We start from the raw sequence: 16,693 nt of genomic DNA, 5'->3' as shown, positions 1-16,693 counted from the left end.
TACTTTGATTACGTTTATTTAGGAAAATCATTTCCAATTATGACCACTTTATGTGGAAGCGCTGCTGGTAAGACATTTTACAGGTAAAACCATGGTTACTGGTAAGGACCGGTATTATCTTTGATAATACCATACCGGTTCACATTTTTTTTTCGTGATGATAATTGATAAGTGAAAAATGACAATACTTTATACTACTACAATTGAGTACAATTTACAACGTGAAGACAAATGAAATATTTATATTAGATATTATTTAATGTTTAATAATATTTCACTTATACTTTATTTGTATTTATTATTTTAATGTTTAATAATAAGAAGAATATGTATAGTTTAATTTAAAAGTTGTATTCTATAATAAATTGTCGATAATCTATAGAATTATAGGCTCTACAGTAAGTGAAACGATTTATTAAAATAAAATTTCATAAATTTTCTTTGACGTTTCCCTAAACTACTTTAAATATGTATTTGTTTCTAGAGCCATGTTGACCGTTCGAATTCCCAAGCGTAATGTGCCTAATGTATTTAGTCGATCCCTTGCCTCGGCATATGTTTGTCGTCAAGAAAGTCGCGCACAATATCCACCTATTGTAGACGTTCAACCTGAGCCAACATTGTTACGTCAAGAACTGAAAAACCATGAAAAAATTCGTAACCTCGGTACCATTGAAGAAAAATCCATTGGCATCAACATGCCCAGGTTAGATTGATTGATTAAACTTAACAATATTATTATTAATAATATTTATTATTTAAATTATGAATATAATATATCATTTCAATTATTTAGATATTACGGCTGGCAGTCATTAGTAGTAAAAGAAAAAATACTTCCTTATGATTTTTTGCCGTTTGCTCAGACAGTAACAAAGACTAAAATTTATGAAGTAGACACTCTTCCTAATCGACTTTCAAATGATGATTGTCAACAATTTATCGACCGTATAAAACCTCAACTAGAAGATAGTTTGATTTTTGAATACAATAGAAATAGGTTAGTAATAATAATATACTACTTTTAATGATATTTAATTGAAACATCATTAAATCATTTTTTTAGAAGCAAAGGTAAAGCATTAAATTCTGATGAAAATATTGTTGAATCCAAATTAACAAATGAATTGGCTAAAAGTGTTGCAGAACAAGTAAATCGTATATTCTTAGCCAATTTGGCTGCTGATTACCCACATTTATTTGAAGCTCAAGTATGATTTTGTTTTTATCAATTTAATTCTTAATACCTGTATCAAATCATCATTATATGGCAATTAACTATTAATTAGATTGATTATGAACCTCGGATAGAAGGATTTTGGAATGTACACGGATTTTCAGCCACTAAAGAAGATGAAGAAATGAGAAAGAAAAAGAATGTACCCAAAGAGAATTTAAAAAATCCTGTTGATAGATGGATTCATTATTTTGGTCAACCTACAATACAAGTGCGACATAATTTACCTTTGCCCTCAGTTCCCTTAGATAAATGGACACTTACTACTCCTGAGTCTTCTGATATTGATATTCCAAAAACTGCATTCAAAGAAATTGGTATTCCTAATTATGATTATGATCCTACAATTTACCATAAATTACCTTATGAAAGGAGACATGGTGTCAGTATACCAGGTTTGTTACTAATTGTATAATGAAAAAATATTTTTAAATTTATAAAATATTTATAGTAGGTATTAAAAATGATTTCAGGTTTTTGGCCAAATGATCCTCAAAAATTTGGTTTGTTGTCCATTCACACAAATGAATACTTAGAGGATAGACCACCAAATTTTGGTGAATTAGAACACCAAGAAGCTGTTCATGCACAATCTATTCTAGCATCGTTTGCTTGGTTAATAGGTCAAGCCTCTTACCAAGGTAAAAATTGATTATTTTATTTCTGTTATTATTAAACTTGATTCATTCTCTGAGTTGGAATTGGAAACGGATAAAATTGGTAAAAGGTTTAGGTTGTGTTAAAATGTCAAATCATTATATATTTTAAATTTGAAATTAATTCATGCTATTTTTTTATTTAATCAGCAATATCTTAATTTGTTAATTGTTTGTAGGTTTTACAACTTGTAATGAAATTACATATCCGTTTGTTAATCAATCAATTATTACAAATGGTAAAACATGGTCATTTTATATGTACCAATTAAATACTATGCGGTTCTTTAAAAGTCAAGATGACATTAACAGACCAGTTGCTCCCAGTAATATTTGTTGGGGAACAAAACAAACGGAACTATTTCATGATATCACTGATAATAGCGTTATTGGTATGTCATAAACAATTAAATATCATAAAATAACTATTACATGTTGTTAATATATTGTATGTAGGTTGGAACGATAATGTGTTAAAAGATCTTTTGAGTTGTTATGTAAATGTTCCTAAAGCACGTGATCATGAAATGTCTCCATATCTTAGTAAAGAACAAGTAGTGGCTAACATAGACGATGTTACAAGAAGGTAAATTAAAATATTTTAATGTTAATTATCAATTATTAATATTATTAATTAATTTCCTTAGCTTTTTATAATAAATATTTTGTATTATATTTAAAATAACATGTTGTATTCCCAGTTAATTTACAAATTATTAAATAAATTTATATTTTTATAGGGTATGGTTACATGATAGATACAAAGTTTTAACATCTCACAGACCTAGACATCGTCTTGTACCTGAAATTTATGACTGGGAACGTATTTATAAGATTGATTATGAGACCAGACCATTTGAAGCAAAAAGACGTTTCTTTGAACTTGAGCAAGATCCACTGAATGAGAGAAGACTTGATGATCATTATGGACCTTATATACAACGTAAGGATAGAGATAAGGGCAGAAGAATTAGGAAAAAACGATTCAGAGACATGTATTATCCAGATGTTTAGTGTGCTATTTTTTTTATTGCTTTAAATTACTCTTTAAGGTATTTGTTAGAAGAAATATTAAATATATTAAATAAAAGTATAATATATTTAAAACATTGTCTAATTTACTGCTCATTATTTTTGTACCTAAACAATTTTTTTAATCCTTCGCTCTATACATTTGTAAATTGAAAGTTAATATTGATATATAAAGTATCTATAACCGAAGGAGTATATAAAATTATGAAATTAAGAATAACGTTTGTATTTATAGTTTATTAAACATTTATATAGTTATAGACATGTCATTTTAATTATGATTTAAGACTTAAAATTATTATAAATATTTATTTGAAGTTTTAATTTACAAACAATTAGCACCTATTGACATTAAATTTAAAATATAAGTGCATCAATTAATCACTATATAGCACTATTTTTAATTAAAAATTTTTGGTACAGCACAAATTGTAATTCGTTATTTACATAAATATAATTTAGTTATAAGAAATGTTGCTTCAATTATTGAGTATTAGTAGATCAGGCATTTGTAGGTAATAACAAAAAGTGGGAATGTAACAAGTACTCACATATGAAGTAAAAAAAATTGTGCCCGTGTATTCTTTAAATTTTTGAATCACTATAAAACTAACTCATGAAGAACTTTGTATTAAATTTTCAAGTTTTTTGACTTGACCAAAAAAATGATATCGAAATTTATAAAAAAAAAACAAAACAAAAAAAAATATTCTAAATGCCTATAAATAACCTTAAAATTAGTGAAATATTTTGAAAATTAATTCATATAAAGAAAATTCTAATCTGAATAATTGGTGAAATTTTCAAATATCTACGACTTATATTTATTGAATTAAATATTAAAAATCGTTTCAGAATAAATCGTTATCGTCACACGATTTTGTAAAAATTAAAAATGCAGACCCTCATAACACTTTTTCCTATGACGCTTCTAGTCTTCTCTATAGCTATTTGAAGGAAATCTTAATGTTGAATGTTATAAACCTTAAATGCAAAAAATTTTATAAATTATAAACAAAATTACTTGTAAATTTTCACAATTTTGAAATTTTGACGTGTACCACATTTGTTTATTTGTGTATATCTATTCATAATATAAATGAAATGCTGTGTTATATACTATATACATAATACATATGGTATGTATATGTAAAAAGTATATACTATACTGTATAGAGTATATACAATAAGCATATAGTATATGTTTCTGTTGCACTTTTACACACACATCCATACACCATAATATCTGTCGTTTCATTTTTGTGACGATTTATTTTCCACCCATACCTCAAGAAAAAGTTCTACTTCAAAAATTGTGATTTTTGATTTTTTTTTTTCTAACTAAAATAAGAACAACTTATAAGAAACCTTGTATTAAATTTTCAAGTTTTTTAATCAACATTTCAAAAAAAAAATTCTAAGAAAAATCAAAAATTTCAATTGTCTATAAATAACTCAAAAAGCCATATTTAAAAAAAATTTAACTGTATATAAATAACACTAATATAAACATTTGGTGAAATTTCAAGTATTCACAGTGATTTATTTTTAAACTATATAAAAATGTATTATAATTAGTATATACTATATTATCACACAATTACATTTCGATGACTGATTAGTGATTATTGATTAATAAATATAATATTTTCAATATTCATCAATAAGACTACAAATATTATGAAAATTATCAGAAAAAAAATGGTAGTTATTTTTTTACAGTAAATTTCATAATACTAAAAATCCTAAAAATATAATTTATAAATACACACTAAACCTTAATAAATAATAGTCTTCTTATTTATCTTAAATGTTAAATATTGCATAATAACTGAAAATCAATTTCATATTTTTATCTTAAGTCACTCAATATCATCATTGTCGTCATCACTTGTATCACTTGAATACGATAAAATATCAACAACAAATTCTATTGCTTGCTTATCCTAGAATCAAGTAATTATCATTTAAAAACCATTTAAAATATATAAATAAGTATAAATATAAAACTAACATTGCACGTAGTTTGACTTTTTTTCTTCACAACCACTTTTTTGGGATTGATCAGCTTAATTTTTTTTTGTTCTTGTATATCTAAGCACTCATATCTTGATGTTTGAAGTTTATAATACCCGTCGTCATCTTCAATGTACCTACAAATTAAACAATATTATAAATAAATTTAATATAACTAAAAAATTAATGCACAAAAACAGTAAATTAAAAACCTGAAACGTTTTAAGCCAGCTGGTTTATGAAAGTTATGATCAGTTTTTAAATGTTTAGTGAGAAATGAACCTCTTAAGAACAAATCACCACACATATGACAATAATATTTATATAATTCTTCTGCATTGTAGTGTTCTACCCCTATATGCTTTCTCATTGTGTATTCGCTTCGACATGAAAAATCACAACCATCCTTTGAACATTTGAATAACGGGCCAGATGCATGTTTTCGTAAATGTGTGGAAAGATCTACTTTGCGTACAAACCTAAAAATAAATTAAAAACTTAGCTTTGTTAAAACAATTATATTATGGTATACTTGCTTGGATTCACACAAATGACATCCAAAAGGTTTTATATTTAAATGACGGTAACGTATATGAGTAGATAGTTGTATTGCTCTAGCAAATGATGCATCACACTGATGGCATTTAAAATAATTAATATGAAGACGAACATGCTGTTTTAGAAGTCGTTCACATGAAAATGTTTTTTTACAAAATTTACACTGATTGCTTTTGTCTGAAAAATAAGTAATTTTTTTTAAAATTATAATGTTATTTATATTAACTTTTATTTTTACCTTTATTTGATTGTCTACAGTGATCTTTCAGTTTAGTGTAAGTGGCAAACATAATACCACAGTTAGGACAAGCACATGATTTTTCTTGAGTATGACTTTTTAAGTGGTCGACTAATCGGTAACGAGCAGTAAATTGTAAAGTACAATCTGATTAAAAATATGAGTATTAACCATGATTACAAATCAGTATAAATAATGTTGATGTAAAAAAATTAAAAATACATTTTCATTTACAGACCTGTCCAAGGGCAGATAAAGTTAGAATTTTTAAATTCTGTAATTTCTAAATGGTGAGCTACATGATAAGCATAGTATTGCATACATTCAAAACGATCATTACAATTTTTCCAATTACATTCAAATTCACTGGGTAAATCTGGTAAGATGTTAGCACCATCACTGTTCAACTTGCATCCCTTAATAGAACAAAATATAAAGTAATAATTGAATAAATTAAAGTTGTTTAATTGAGATTTTTTATTGTATGTACAATGTACATACAGGTATTTCACAGAGACTTAAAACCGCCAAACCGACACATTTAAGCTGTGTGTGATATGCATGGAAATTTACATGGGTTGTAGACTTCACCTCGCAATTTGATTGGAATGTACAATTATTCCATAAACATGAAAACCATTCTGAAAATAATACTTAGTTTTTAAAATTGTATAATAATAATTTTAAAAAAAGGGGTTGACATACTTTCTTTATTGCTCTGCCATTCTTCAGTCCATAAATAATCTACATGCTCGCCAACATGTTGAAGATAATCTTTTAAAGAAGATACTTCATAATCGCAGTCTCCCCATCTACAACAGTAACTCATTTTTATCTGGTCCAAATCCAGTTTTTTTTTCCTAGGTTGTTGCATCTTGTACTCTTTCAAGTTACTTAAATCCAAGCTAGACTTATACGATTCTGTATCATCTGAATTATTTGTAACAACACCTATTTTAAACAAATAATTTACATATAGTTAATAGGTACCTGTTAATTTAATTAGATTAAAAATCAAAAGAAATAACTATTTAAGTAGGTACTATTTTCTTAATATCATATTAATCAATATTCAAAATCATAAAAATTGTCTAGATATTATAATCAATTATCAGTATCATTATTTACAATCTAATAATTACATTACTACATCAATTTAGGTTTTATTTAGGTATATTAATTAGTAATTAAATTATTAAGAATAATTACATTTTTTAGCAACATATTTTTTTTCTTCAGGAACATTGCCTTCACGATGAGCTAGAACCCATTGCTCACACCAGTACTGTTTGTCTTCCATCATGGAGGTTGAACCACAGTCAGTTCTCTGATCAACCGATAAATATGTCTGCGCCGCAAACATTGAATCTAAACATATCCATACATGAGTTTATTTTACCAATAAAATTTCAATTGATCTTAGTATCCAACACACTTTCAATGGGAAAATTAATAGTACAGTGTTGTATAAAAATAAAATAAAAATAAAATAATTATCTGAATTTAGAATTTTAGGTATGATATTCAGCCAACCAACCGTTTTAGTAGATATAGGTAATAAATTATTTTTCATGATGACTAGGAAAATAATTAATTTAACTCAAATAAGATAGGTATGCTAAAATAAATATTCTTTACTAAACACTAAAATGAATATAGAAATGTATTAATAATCTAACTAATTGAATGACTACTTTTAAGCATTGCAATACAATACAATATATGATACTATATGTTGAAAAACTAAAAGTTGATTTTAACTTTGTTAGGTGTTAAATATGAACACTATACCTAACTATTGTCAATTAATAGTATTTTCTTTTTTCTTTTTATATACATATATTTATTTATACACAAGAATTGCAACCAAGAGTATTGGGAGTCATTAGTATAATTAATTTCCAGCTACTACTATTTTTTTATTTTTTTACTTTGAAAGAATCAACCATTTAAATAAACTGAATAATTTACATTTTTATGTATCAATATAATGTGTATTTTAACATTTTAAATGGTTTCATTAGATATTCTTTCATTCAAGCAAACACATTAAAAATTAGAAAAATAACTTATTATACTGGTACCCATAGTATAGATACAAATTTTAAATAAATATATTAATAATTTACAATGAAAAAAATATACTTATAGGTATTTTATTATTGAAAAAATGAGAACCCATAAAAAACCTGCATTTCTCCATTAATATTATCAAACTATAAGGCAAAAATACCTTTTAAAAAATTAAAAAACTGACAACAAATTCATAATCAGTGCATTTTTATGTTAGGTATTAAGCACATTCATATAATCTTATTTCAAAAAGTTGGCCGACAATATCAGTTTGAACACACGATTAGGTTGAGTATGAACTATTAATATCATTACAATGTCGACTTACCATCGTTGGACCTGCACTCTTCGGCCCGCCGTGATTTCCTCCTCAGATAATATGTGTCATCATTGCTCTCCACGTTCATCGTGACAATCACTAGTGACTTTAATTATATAAGTAGATACCTACTTAAGTCACGAGCAAACCGTCATTTATAAAAGGGCGCTATCGCACAAGTCGACAACGGTTAACGGATTGTCATTGCCATTGCTATGTTATTTAAAATTTTATATTCAATATTATTGTTATAATAGATGCCTATGATAACAACAGACTACGAGTTATCAGGTAAACTTTGTCAACAGTGTTTTGTGTTTGAAACGTTACAGCGCGCGTTTCTACCATGAACATCAAATCGAATTTTTTGAATAGAAAATTATACGGATGGTGTTTTGTTTGAAAAAAAATAAAAACCGTCAACGGGTGACTATAAGCCCTATAAGATATATATTATAAAATTAACTTTTTTATGGTCTTATACATATTTATTGTTTTAGTAACATAGGTGCTATACCATAGTTGTAAAGTTTCGAGAAATCAAAATTAAATCCTTCACCCAGATAATGTATATCATATGATTTTTTGAGGCTTTTCGTATAAAACGTTCAAGTAATCGAAATTACCGAATTAAGAAAGTAGATTTTTGCTTAATTTGTAGACTTGAGTTCAGTGTAATATTTGCACCTATAGGTACCTCCTAGTTAAATCGCAAACTCAATTTATTATTATTATTTTAACTGTTTAACTTATAACTTATAACTTGAACATTTTTTTTGTCTAAATAACCGTAAAACATCGTTCAGTCTTATTGTAAAAAGTTACAATGATAATATAAATAACGAGCATATTATGTTAGTGTTTCACATTAAATATATATTACTATACTAACTATAAAAAAATGCTTCAATGCTATACAGATTTATTATATTGCTATTAAATGTATTGTTTAAATCGATATCTTAACTAGGTATAGGTAAAAGACTAGTTGAACAATTATTGTGTACACAATGTCTCAAAATCCGACAATGAAATTTATTTAAGAATCTACCTATAATTAGTAGAAATAATATTATATTCAATTATTTATTTTCCAATAAATTCTTAACTATTATCATGTTGATAGGTCTTAAATATGGGCTAGTAGCAAAGCCCATGTGACTGAATTTTTTCACCATAGTGACGTTTCTTACGTTCGGCAATCTCTGGATTAACCATTTTATGTCCTAAAAATTATAAAAAATAAAAACCATAATATTATTGAGTATATAGTCTAAGTATAGGTACCTATAAATAATTTGAATGGTATATTTACATTTTTAAAATTAAATTTATCTACAGTATTATAATCTATACTATAAAAGTAAGTCCCGATTTTTTTGTCAAGCATACAAAATTGTGTTAATGGCTACCTTTATAGGATAACAACCCCTAAAAAATTGTAAATTATATTGGTTTCTTTAAAAAAATTGGTCATTTTAGATGAATACATATATTTATTTTCTTCTATGCATAGAATTTCCACAATCAATGTAATAATCGTTAGGTTATTCTAATGAGTAGTGATATACTGGTCAAAACAATAAAGTTTAAACTTTTTCTATTCATAAGGTATCATGGATATTGGCACATCTACATCATATCATATGTCTTCGGAAAGCGTTTATTATTATACTTGTTTATCTACGAATTGTTTTTTTTGATTTATATTTTAGTAATATGTGAGAATAATGGAGAATCCTTGTATTCAATGAGCAATATTACTGTATAGGGTATATAGCTAGTTAATTGCTATATTAAAAAAATGTATTAAATACTAATACTAATACTAAAGTACATATTGTTTTGTAGTCTTTTACCTTTGGTGGAGCTATAACATCGTATTTTGAATGATAAATATACGTAGCAGCTGTTACTTGAGATAAATCATAACTTGGTGGAATTTCAGATTGGTAATGTTTGATATTTCCGATTTTTCCGTAATCATATTTTCGAAAATAATCTGAACAAAAATCGATCAAAAATTAACTTACTGTCACTGACATAAATAAATAATATTGTTATTTGTAATTATTATTGTAATTTGTAATGTATTGCTCATAAATCACATTATTTAGGTTAAGTAAATTATTAATTTTTTTTTTTTTTGAAAATGATGTAATAAAAAACAATTGTTATATTTACCAGCTAGTACAAGTTGGTAATAATGTGTCATTACTTTGACAGACGTTGGCTGAGGATATGTTTTCAGGATATCTATGGTTGACTAAAAAAATATAAAACCATTCACAGATAAAACTAATTAGCTTTTATATGAAATATTAAAATATATTAATATGAACATTTTCAGAGGTACCGTATGCGGTTTACCTATAACATGTGGATGTAACAAAAATGTCTAAAATTATAATGAACTACATGATGTTTAGGTATTAATTATTTGTCTATGATTGAAACGGCTATACCTAAGATTGTTGCCCAAGTATTAATGCATTAAACGTTTAATCATGTTTTCTGCGCACCAAAATACAAAATACTAATACCTATGTCTCTTTTATACTATATAAAAATTCGACCTGTATCAATTCAATGGTTTAATTGAATGGAATCTAGTATCATATAATTCATAAATTAATTAATTTATATTGACACTAATGTCATTGGCTGTTAATCAAGTTAATACTATATATTGATGCCATTGATCGACATAAACTAAATTGTTCTTATTTCTTCATTAGGAAGTGTATGGATTAAACTTTTAAAATAAATAATGTGTTAAATTTGTATCATTGGTGTCTAGGACCTAGGTCTTATGATACAACTATTAAAATCGGTGTATTGAATGATTTCTGTTTATGTATTTAAACTTTTCATCGCGCATCGATGAAGCCACCTAGCTGTTATCTGAATTATAATAAGTTAATATAGTAATATATTCAATATGATATGTAATATAGTACTCTGTAAAGTTACAAATGAAACGTAATTTATTAAAGTATTATTGTAACTTATAATAAATTTTATAAAAATATAAATTATACTGTTAAATTTATTAGTTATTGACAAATTAATTATACTATTATGTAATAATAAAATATTGTGTTACATACGTAATCTATCGGTAAATAATTGCCTTGCAATACGTCCATTGCAAAAATACAAAATAATTTCATGTATTTATTATTTTTACATTGATGCCCAAACCATTGTTCGTCTGGATGTTTCATCTTAGGTACATATTCCCTTCCTCTTAAAGTTCTCTTAAAAATAACACAATATTTACTACAATATCATCGCTTAAATTAACCTTTTCTAACTTTATTTTAAAAAGTTACCATTCAATAAATAAATAGTAGATTAGTTGGATAAGCTAATAAGAGTATAAGGTATAGGTATATTAAATAGTCTTTGTAAAATGAGTTATTAAATTTCATAGAAATAAAGAGTATACACATTTTATTTTAATATTTAAACATAAGTATAAATATATTAACTAAAAAAATATATAATCTTTAATTTAAAATGTTGATACAGTAGGGTATTAATAAATGTATAGGTAACATTAATGATTTTGGTTCTTACATGAAATAAAAATGGAAATCTCTTTAAAATTATGAGCCTTCGATCATAGTGCTTCATTCTGGCCGTGGGCACAATCAACACTAATTTGTCAATTTTTTCATTATATTCTGGTCTTTCGGCTAGCGCAATCAGGCAAATGGTAGCACCGAAAGAATAGCCACCCATGTGCAGTGTAGAATATCCAGTTTTGTTTAAAATGAAATCAATGCCAGCTGTTGTATCATATATTCCCAATTCATCGAAACTTGAATATTCAATTATTAGTTTTATTTATATCTCTATTTCATGCACAATAAAGTTTTGACAATAATAATTGTAGATACCTAGGTATTGTAATTTTTTTAGTAACCATAATATTGTATTTGTATAGTTTAAATACATAATATGCTAAGTAATAAAATAATTAAATAGCATTATGCTGACTGGATGGATCATCCAATAATAGTTAAGAATAGTAAGAATATGTTTAATAATATATTATGTTCTCAATATGAATGATGAACACAACACCAAGATATGGATTACATAAAGAATATGATTTTTTCTCTATAATTTGATCATTTGGTAAATATTTTGTTAGCATGATTATAAATTATATGCATAAGCGAATCAGATAGGGATGTTGTAATAATTTTTTGTATGATATACTATAATATCAATATATCATCAATATGTATATAAATAAATTAACGTACCTGAAATCCCACGAAACATTTCTCAATGGAGTAACCTCGTGAGTTTTTGGATTTTTTATGTATTTAGAAATCCCGGCTAGACGAAAATTGAGCAGCCAAACGTCGAAACCAGCATCGGATAACATGAAACCTATGTTTGAAAATTATTATATAGTTATAGACAATGTAGGTAGTTAATATACGAGTAAAATGACTCGTACTATTGACTTTGTACAAATTACAAAATGATATAAATATTTTTTCTTGATATTAATATCAACAATATATATCTACATTCTACATAATATATCCTTCTTAACCTAAAAAGCAAGATGTACTAATACGAAACTATTTAAATAATTATGAATTTAAGAGCATAGTTTTATATGTTATAGATTTCTATGATAACAACTCCAACCCGTACCTTTAAGTTTATAGATGTATAATGTACATAGATTTGGATTTATAGCATTGTTTGTACGCTGAAGTAATGATGTTGAATAAACAGAATTATATTAGTGTGTGCTGGTGTTCTTAAAAGATTTTATATACTTTGCCGTTTTTCGTTTAGATATATTAAACGCTCACAGCCACGGAGCCATTAATAACAAATATTGAAATATGTAATTTAATTTCAATACACCTAAGGTGGGTTTGAATAAAGTGATTACGTGTGTAAAGATGCACTTTGCATTATGTACTAGAGTTTTTTAGTATACATATTAAACTTGATCATAATTTAATCATAAAAATGTATAATAATACTATAACATGATTCATTGACTAATTGTTTAATAAAACATATAATAAATCATTAAGAAAAACAAATTCTAAATATTATTATTTTAGTTGATTTTCTATTGGTTATATTATATTATATTTATGTGTAGCTAAAACCTATGCTATAATTTAGATATTAAATTAATAAAATTAAGATATTAACCATAAAATAATAGGAACACATTGAAGGAGTGTTTAAATAAAATATTTTCAAAATGTTTTATTTTTGTCTCAATAAAATATTAATGATTACTACATAAATTATAGAAAAATTATATGATTTAAGATGGATACAAATTATAAATATTATTTTTATAAACTAAATAGAGACTTATGAACTATAAATTATTATATTGCTAGCAATAAAAATGTTTGTTTTTTTTTTTTTTTATAATTTTCTGCATAATTTTGTATTGAAGGTTAATACATCTCTAAAATGGTTATCGATAATATAACATCTGTAATTGGCTGGTTAGGCTAAATATTGCGCTTTAATGTTATTGACTTTCAACATTTAATTCTTGAAATATTTTAAATTGCTGACCGATTTAATATAAATATATAAAATATGAAAAAATCACAATTATCTAAGTATGTTATAATATTATACCATAAATCAGATGAATGATTTTAAAAGTAATTTACAGCAATATTTTATATTCATCTAAAAAATTAATTGAATTTAAGCTCCGTAATAGATATAATATTATATTGTCACTAAATCAGTTGCATATTGCATCGATATCTACATGTTATATAAAATGAAATAATATAATATAATTGACAAAAATGACTGCTAGGAAATATGATATCGAAAGTGACATTTGGAAAGAAAATTCATAAATTTATGAATTATTCGTTTAGTGCTGAAACTATTTCAAAGCAACTAATTAGTAAAGTAATCATTCATACTAGCTCATCTCAAAATGTCCCACACATTTTTGTTATTGATAGAGACTACAGTGAGCTCAAAATTAAAATATAAGAATCGTCATTATGATTGTTTTAGATTAATGTCCATCATTTATAATTAATTATGTGTAATAAACTTACGCATTATCTAATTGTATTAAGATTTTAAAACAGATTTACTTACTGAGTGATTTATTAGATAGCGTATAAAACATAGAAGTCCCGTATAAACCATGTAAAAGGACAATTGGTTTACCAATTGTTTTATTTCCATTTTTACTGTATGGTATTCGTTCCAAACCTATCATGTAATGGTCTTTTGTTTCAACTTCATACGTTTCTACCGGATATCCGTTACTAATAATTTGATCTGCCTTAAAGGAAAATAAAATAAAATAAATAAAATATTTATTTACCCAAACAAAATATAACATTTAAGAAATATTAAATGTGTAAATCAATTTTTCCGATTTATCGAAATAATTCACTAATACAATTTAAAATTGAAAACAGTTTTAAATTACGTCACAAAGGGTTAAAAATGTATACCTAGACTTTAAGTATATTATGGTATAGGTACAGTGCAATATTATTATTTATTACTAATAAGTTTAGGCGTACAATTAGATTACACAATGACATCAATTCACACAATAGACATCAGTATGATAAAAAAAAGTATTAAATTCATATTTTGTTTAGGATTTATAGTGTTAGAGATCTTATATACATAAATAATACATTAGTGTTTAAAATACTTACAGTTGAAAAAGTGGAAACTAAATGTAGTTGTGAGTATACTAAAAATACAGTACAAACTAATACATAAGGTATTTTATAAATGTACATTGTATATCTAATAAATACAAATATAAATCTAGAAGTATGGAATTTATTATTTATTTCTAACTAGGTAGTTTAGTTTTAATATATTTCGTTTGGTTATGAGTTAAATTTATAATTTTGTACAACAAATAAAAAATGTTTTTAGATGAATATTCACGAGAGGTTGAGTATTACTAAACTATTGTCAATTTATAAATGTGTATAGTATTATGAATATCATGCAATAAATTTATTTTTCAACGTAATTAAAATATAAAGCAGTAAAATAAATAACGGTTTACTCTTAAGTAATAATTTCAAAATCATTCATTAACTAAGTTTAATTTCATACGCTGTCATATCAACATCTCAAGGTGATAGATTTTTAATTAAACGATTGTTACAATATAGTATAAAATAATCAAATAAAAACTGCTGAAATTAATAAACCATTTAATTACAGTAGTGTTAAATTATGAAAACACATATTGTTTATTTTGTTGATTCAATAAAATGTTGGATGGATATTAATTAAAGTTAAAATTATATGGAGATTTTGGTTTATATTCCATAATGAAGGTAATTCTCTTTGATACTATAAAGGGAATATCAAAAACAATTATTATTCATTGCCAAACATTTAAATTAATTCAACAAATGTTATGATCAAATAATTTATTTAGGTCGTTAGATTTATCATACCTATTCATATACTAAATTCTAAAAAGATATTGTGTTTGAATAAGTAATATGCTTGAACATTTTGCAGCACTTATAAACAATTGATTGGCATTATGAAAAAAAAAACTGTGTTATGATATTTTTGTATTTTGTTATGAAAAAAAATAAAATAAATATCTATACGCTATACGAAAATACATGAATAGATAATCAATTTTGTCGGATAGGTTAATTTATATTTATTTATATATTTATTTACACTTCCATCAGGCACTTCCAGAGAATTGTATTTGAAAAAATTTTATATTTTGAAAAACTTTACTCTGCTGGTATTTGAAACTATTTTTGATAGAAAAATTATATTTAAATAATTTATTAAATTAACTATTATGGTATTTTGAAACTAAAAAGAAAAATATATGTATAGTCAGATAATAACAGAAATAAATAAACACATTTTAAAATAATTCTTTAGTGCAAATATTCCTTTAATCATTTTAAACATGTAGCTTAAAATTAATAATTTTATAATCATTTAAGATCAGTAATCAGTGTACCTTATATATTATTGTTTATTGACATAATAATAATTTTACTATCAACGATAATAAAAATGGTTTAATTAGTATAATATTTTGTAGTCTGATATCACGTTTTGGAGCAGTAAATCTATTCTATAAATGTTAAATTTTAGTGTAATTATGGTATTAAATATTGTAACTACCTTATAAAAAGAAATATTTACGTAACACCAATTTAAAATATTTTTTTACTTCATAATTGTATCTACCTAATTAGTAAAAATTACTTGTAGGGGCTGAAATGTTCGTCAAATGTTTATTATTAGTATTTTCTGATAGTTTCATTTTGAACAAATAATATTAAAACTAATCAAAGTTTAATACATCTGATCATTCTGATCATATGATTTTATGATTTAGTAGTATAATAGTGTATGTAAATAAATACGTACAGCTTAATATATATTTGAATTTTTGAATTTTTTATCTGTTTTTAGCTCATGTGAATTTGATTTTAAGTCAAAAAGCTAGGAAAATGTTAGGTTATAATATTTTTATATTTTATTTTATGTTTTTTGAAAAGTATAAT

At 24.9% G+C, this 16,693-nt stretch overlaps 3 protein-coding genes across 3 annotated transcripts; 1 reads left to right on the top strand and 2 right to left on the bottom strand.

Moving 5' to 3' along the window:
- The first annotated feature begins 185 nt into the window (after positions 1–185).
- LOC114125069 (28S ribosomal protein S30, mitochondrial) lies at positions 186–3,000 on the top strand. Its single transcript, XM_027988554.2, has 9 exons — positions 186–398; positions 485–706; positions 797–1,000; positions 1,067–1,211; positions 1,290–1,632; positions 1,711–1,878; positions 2,073–2,285; positions 2,350–2,479; positions 2,634–3,000. Exons 2-9 carry the CDS (start codon positions 489–491, stop codon positions 2,905–2,907), a joined length of 1,695 nt encoding a protein of 564 aa, XP_027844355.2. The 5' UTR covers positions 186–398; positions 485–488; the 3' UTR covers positions 2,908–3,000.
- Positions 3,001–4,487: 1,487 nt separating this feature from the next.
- LOC114125094 (histone H4 transcription factor-like) lies at positions 4,488–8,394 on the bottom strand. Its single transcript, XM_027988588.2, has 10 exons — positions 8,139–8,394; positions 6,947–7,105; positions 6,443–6,688; positions 6,239–6,378; positions 5,976–6,153; positions 5,738–5,884; positions 5,478–5,676; positions 5,154–5,420; positions 4,940–5,078; positions 4,488–4,871 (listed from the first exon to the last, which is right to left on the bottom strand). Exons 1-10 carry the CDS (start codon positions 8,215–8,217, stop codon positions 4,788–4,790), a joined length of 1,638 nt encoding a protein of 545 aa, XP_027844389.1. The 5' UTR covers positions 8,218–8,394; the 3' UTR covers positions 4,488–4,787.
- A 606-nt stretch (positions 8,395–9,000) lies between these two features.
- LOC114125086 (gastric triacylglycerol lipase-like) lies at positions 9,001–14,967 on the bottom strand. Its single transcript, XM_027988580.2, has 8 exons — positions 14,840–14,967; positions 14,262–14,451; positions 12,407–12,536; positions 11,712–11,955; positions 11,240–11,389; positions 10,314–10,395; positions 9,989–10,131; positions 9,001–9,355 (listed from the first exon to the last, which is right to left on the bottom strand). Exons 1-8 carry the CDS (start codon positions 14,924–14,926, stop codon positions 9,212–9,214), a joined length of 1,170 nt encoding a protein of 389 aa, XP_027844381.2. The 5' UTR covers positions 14,927–14,967; the 3' UTR covers positions 9,001–9,211.
- Between the last annotated feature and the right edge of the window lie 1,726 nt (positions 14,968–16,693).

The sequence above is a fragment of the Aphis gossypii genome, chromosome 2 (assembly GCF_020184175.1).
Source record: "Aphis gossypii isolate Hap1 chromosome 2, ASM2018417v2, whole genome shotgun sequence".
Lineage (NCBI taxonomy): Eukaryota > Metazoa > Arthropoda > Insecta > Hemiptera > Aphididae > Aphis > Aphis gossypii.
Note: the sequence above shows the minus strand (reverse complement) of the source record. Positions and strands in the feature narration are given on the sequence as shown.

Coding starts and splice junctions, on each gene's coding strand:
- LOC114125069 (XM_027988554.2), top strand. CDS start 489: ATGTTGACCGTTCGAATTCCCAAGCGTAATGTGCCTAATGTATTTAGT. Junction 1,001..1,066: donor TTTGAATACAATAGAAATAG/GTTAGTAATAAT, acceptor TCATTTTTTTAG/AAGCAAAGGTAAAGCATTAA. Junction 1,212..1,289: donor CACATTTATTTGAAGCTCAA/GTATGATTTTGT, acceptor ACTATTAATTAG/ATTGATTATGAACCTCGGAT.
- LOC114125094 (XM_027988588.2), bottom strand. CDS start 8,217: ATGAACGTGGAGAGCAATGATGACACATATTATCTGAGGAGGAAATCA. Junction 6,689..6,946: donor AAAATATGTTGCTAAAAAAT/GTAATTATTCTT, acceptor TGTTTAAAATAG/GTGTTGTTACAAATAATTCA. Junction 6,379..6,442: donor ATGGCAGAGCAATAAAGAAA/GTATGTCAACCC, acceptor TATTATTTTCAG/AATGGTTTTCATGTTTATGG.
- LOC114125086 (XM_027988580.2), bottom strand. CDS start 14,926: ATGTACATTTATAAAATACCTTATGTATTAGTTTGTACTGTATTTTTA. Junction 11,956..12,406: donor AATGTTTCGTGGGATTTCAG/GTACGTTAATTT, acceptor TGAATATTCAAG/TTTCGATGAATTGGGAATAT. Junction 10,132..10,313: donor TTACCAACTTGTACTAGCTG/GTAAATATAACA, acceptor ATTTTTGTTCAG/ATTATTTTCGAAAATATGAT.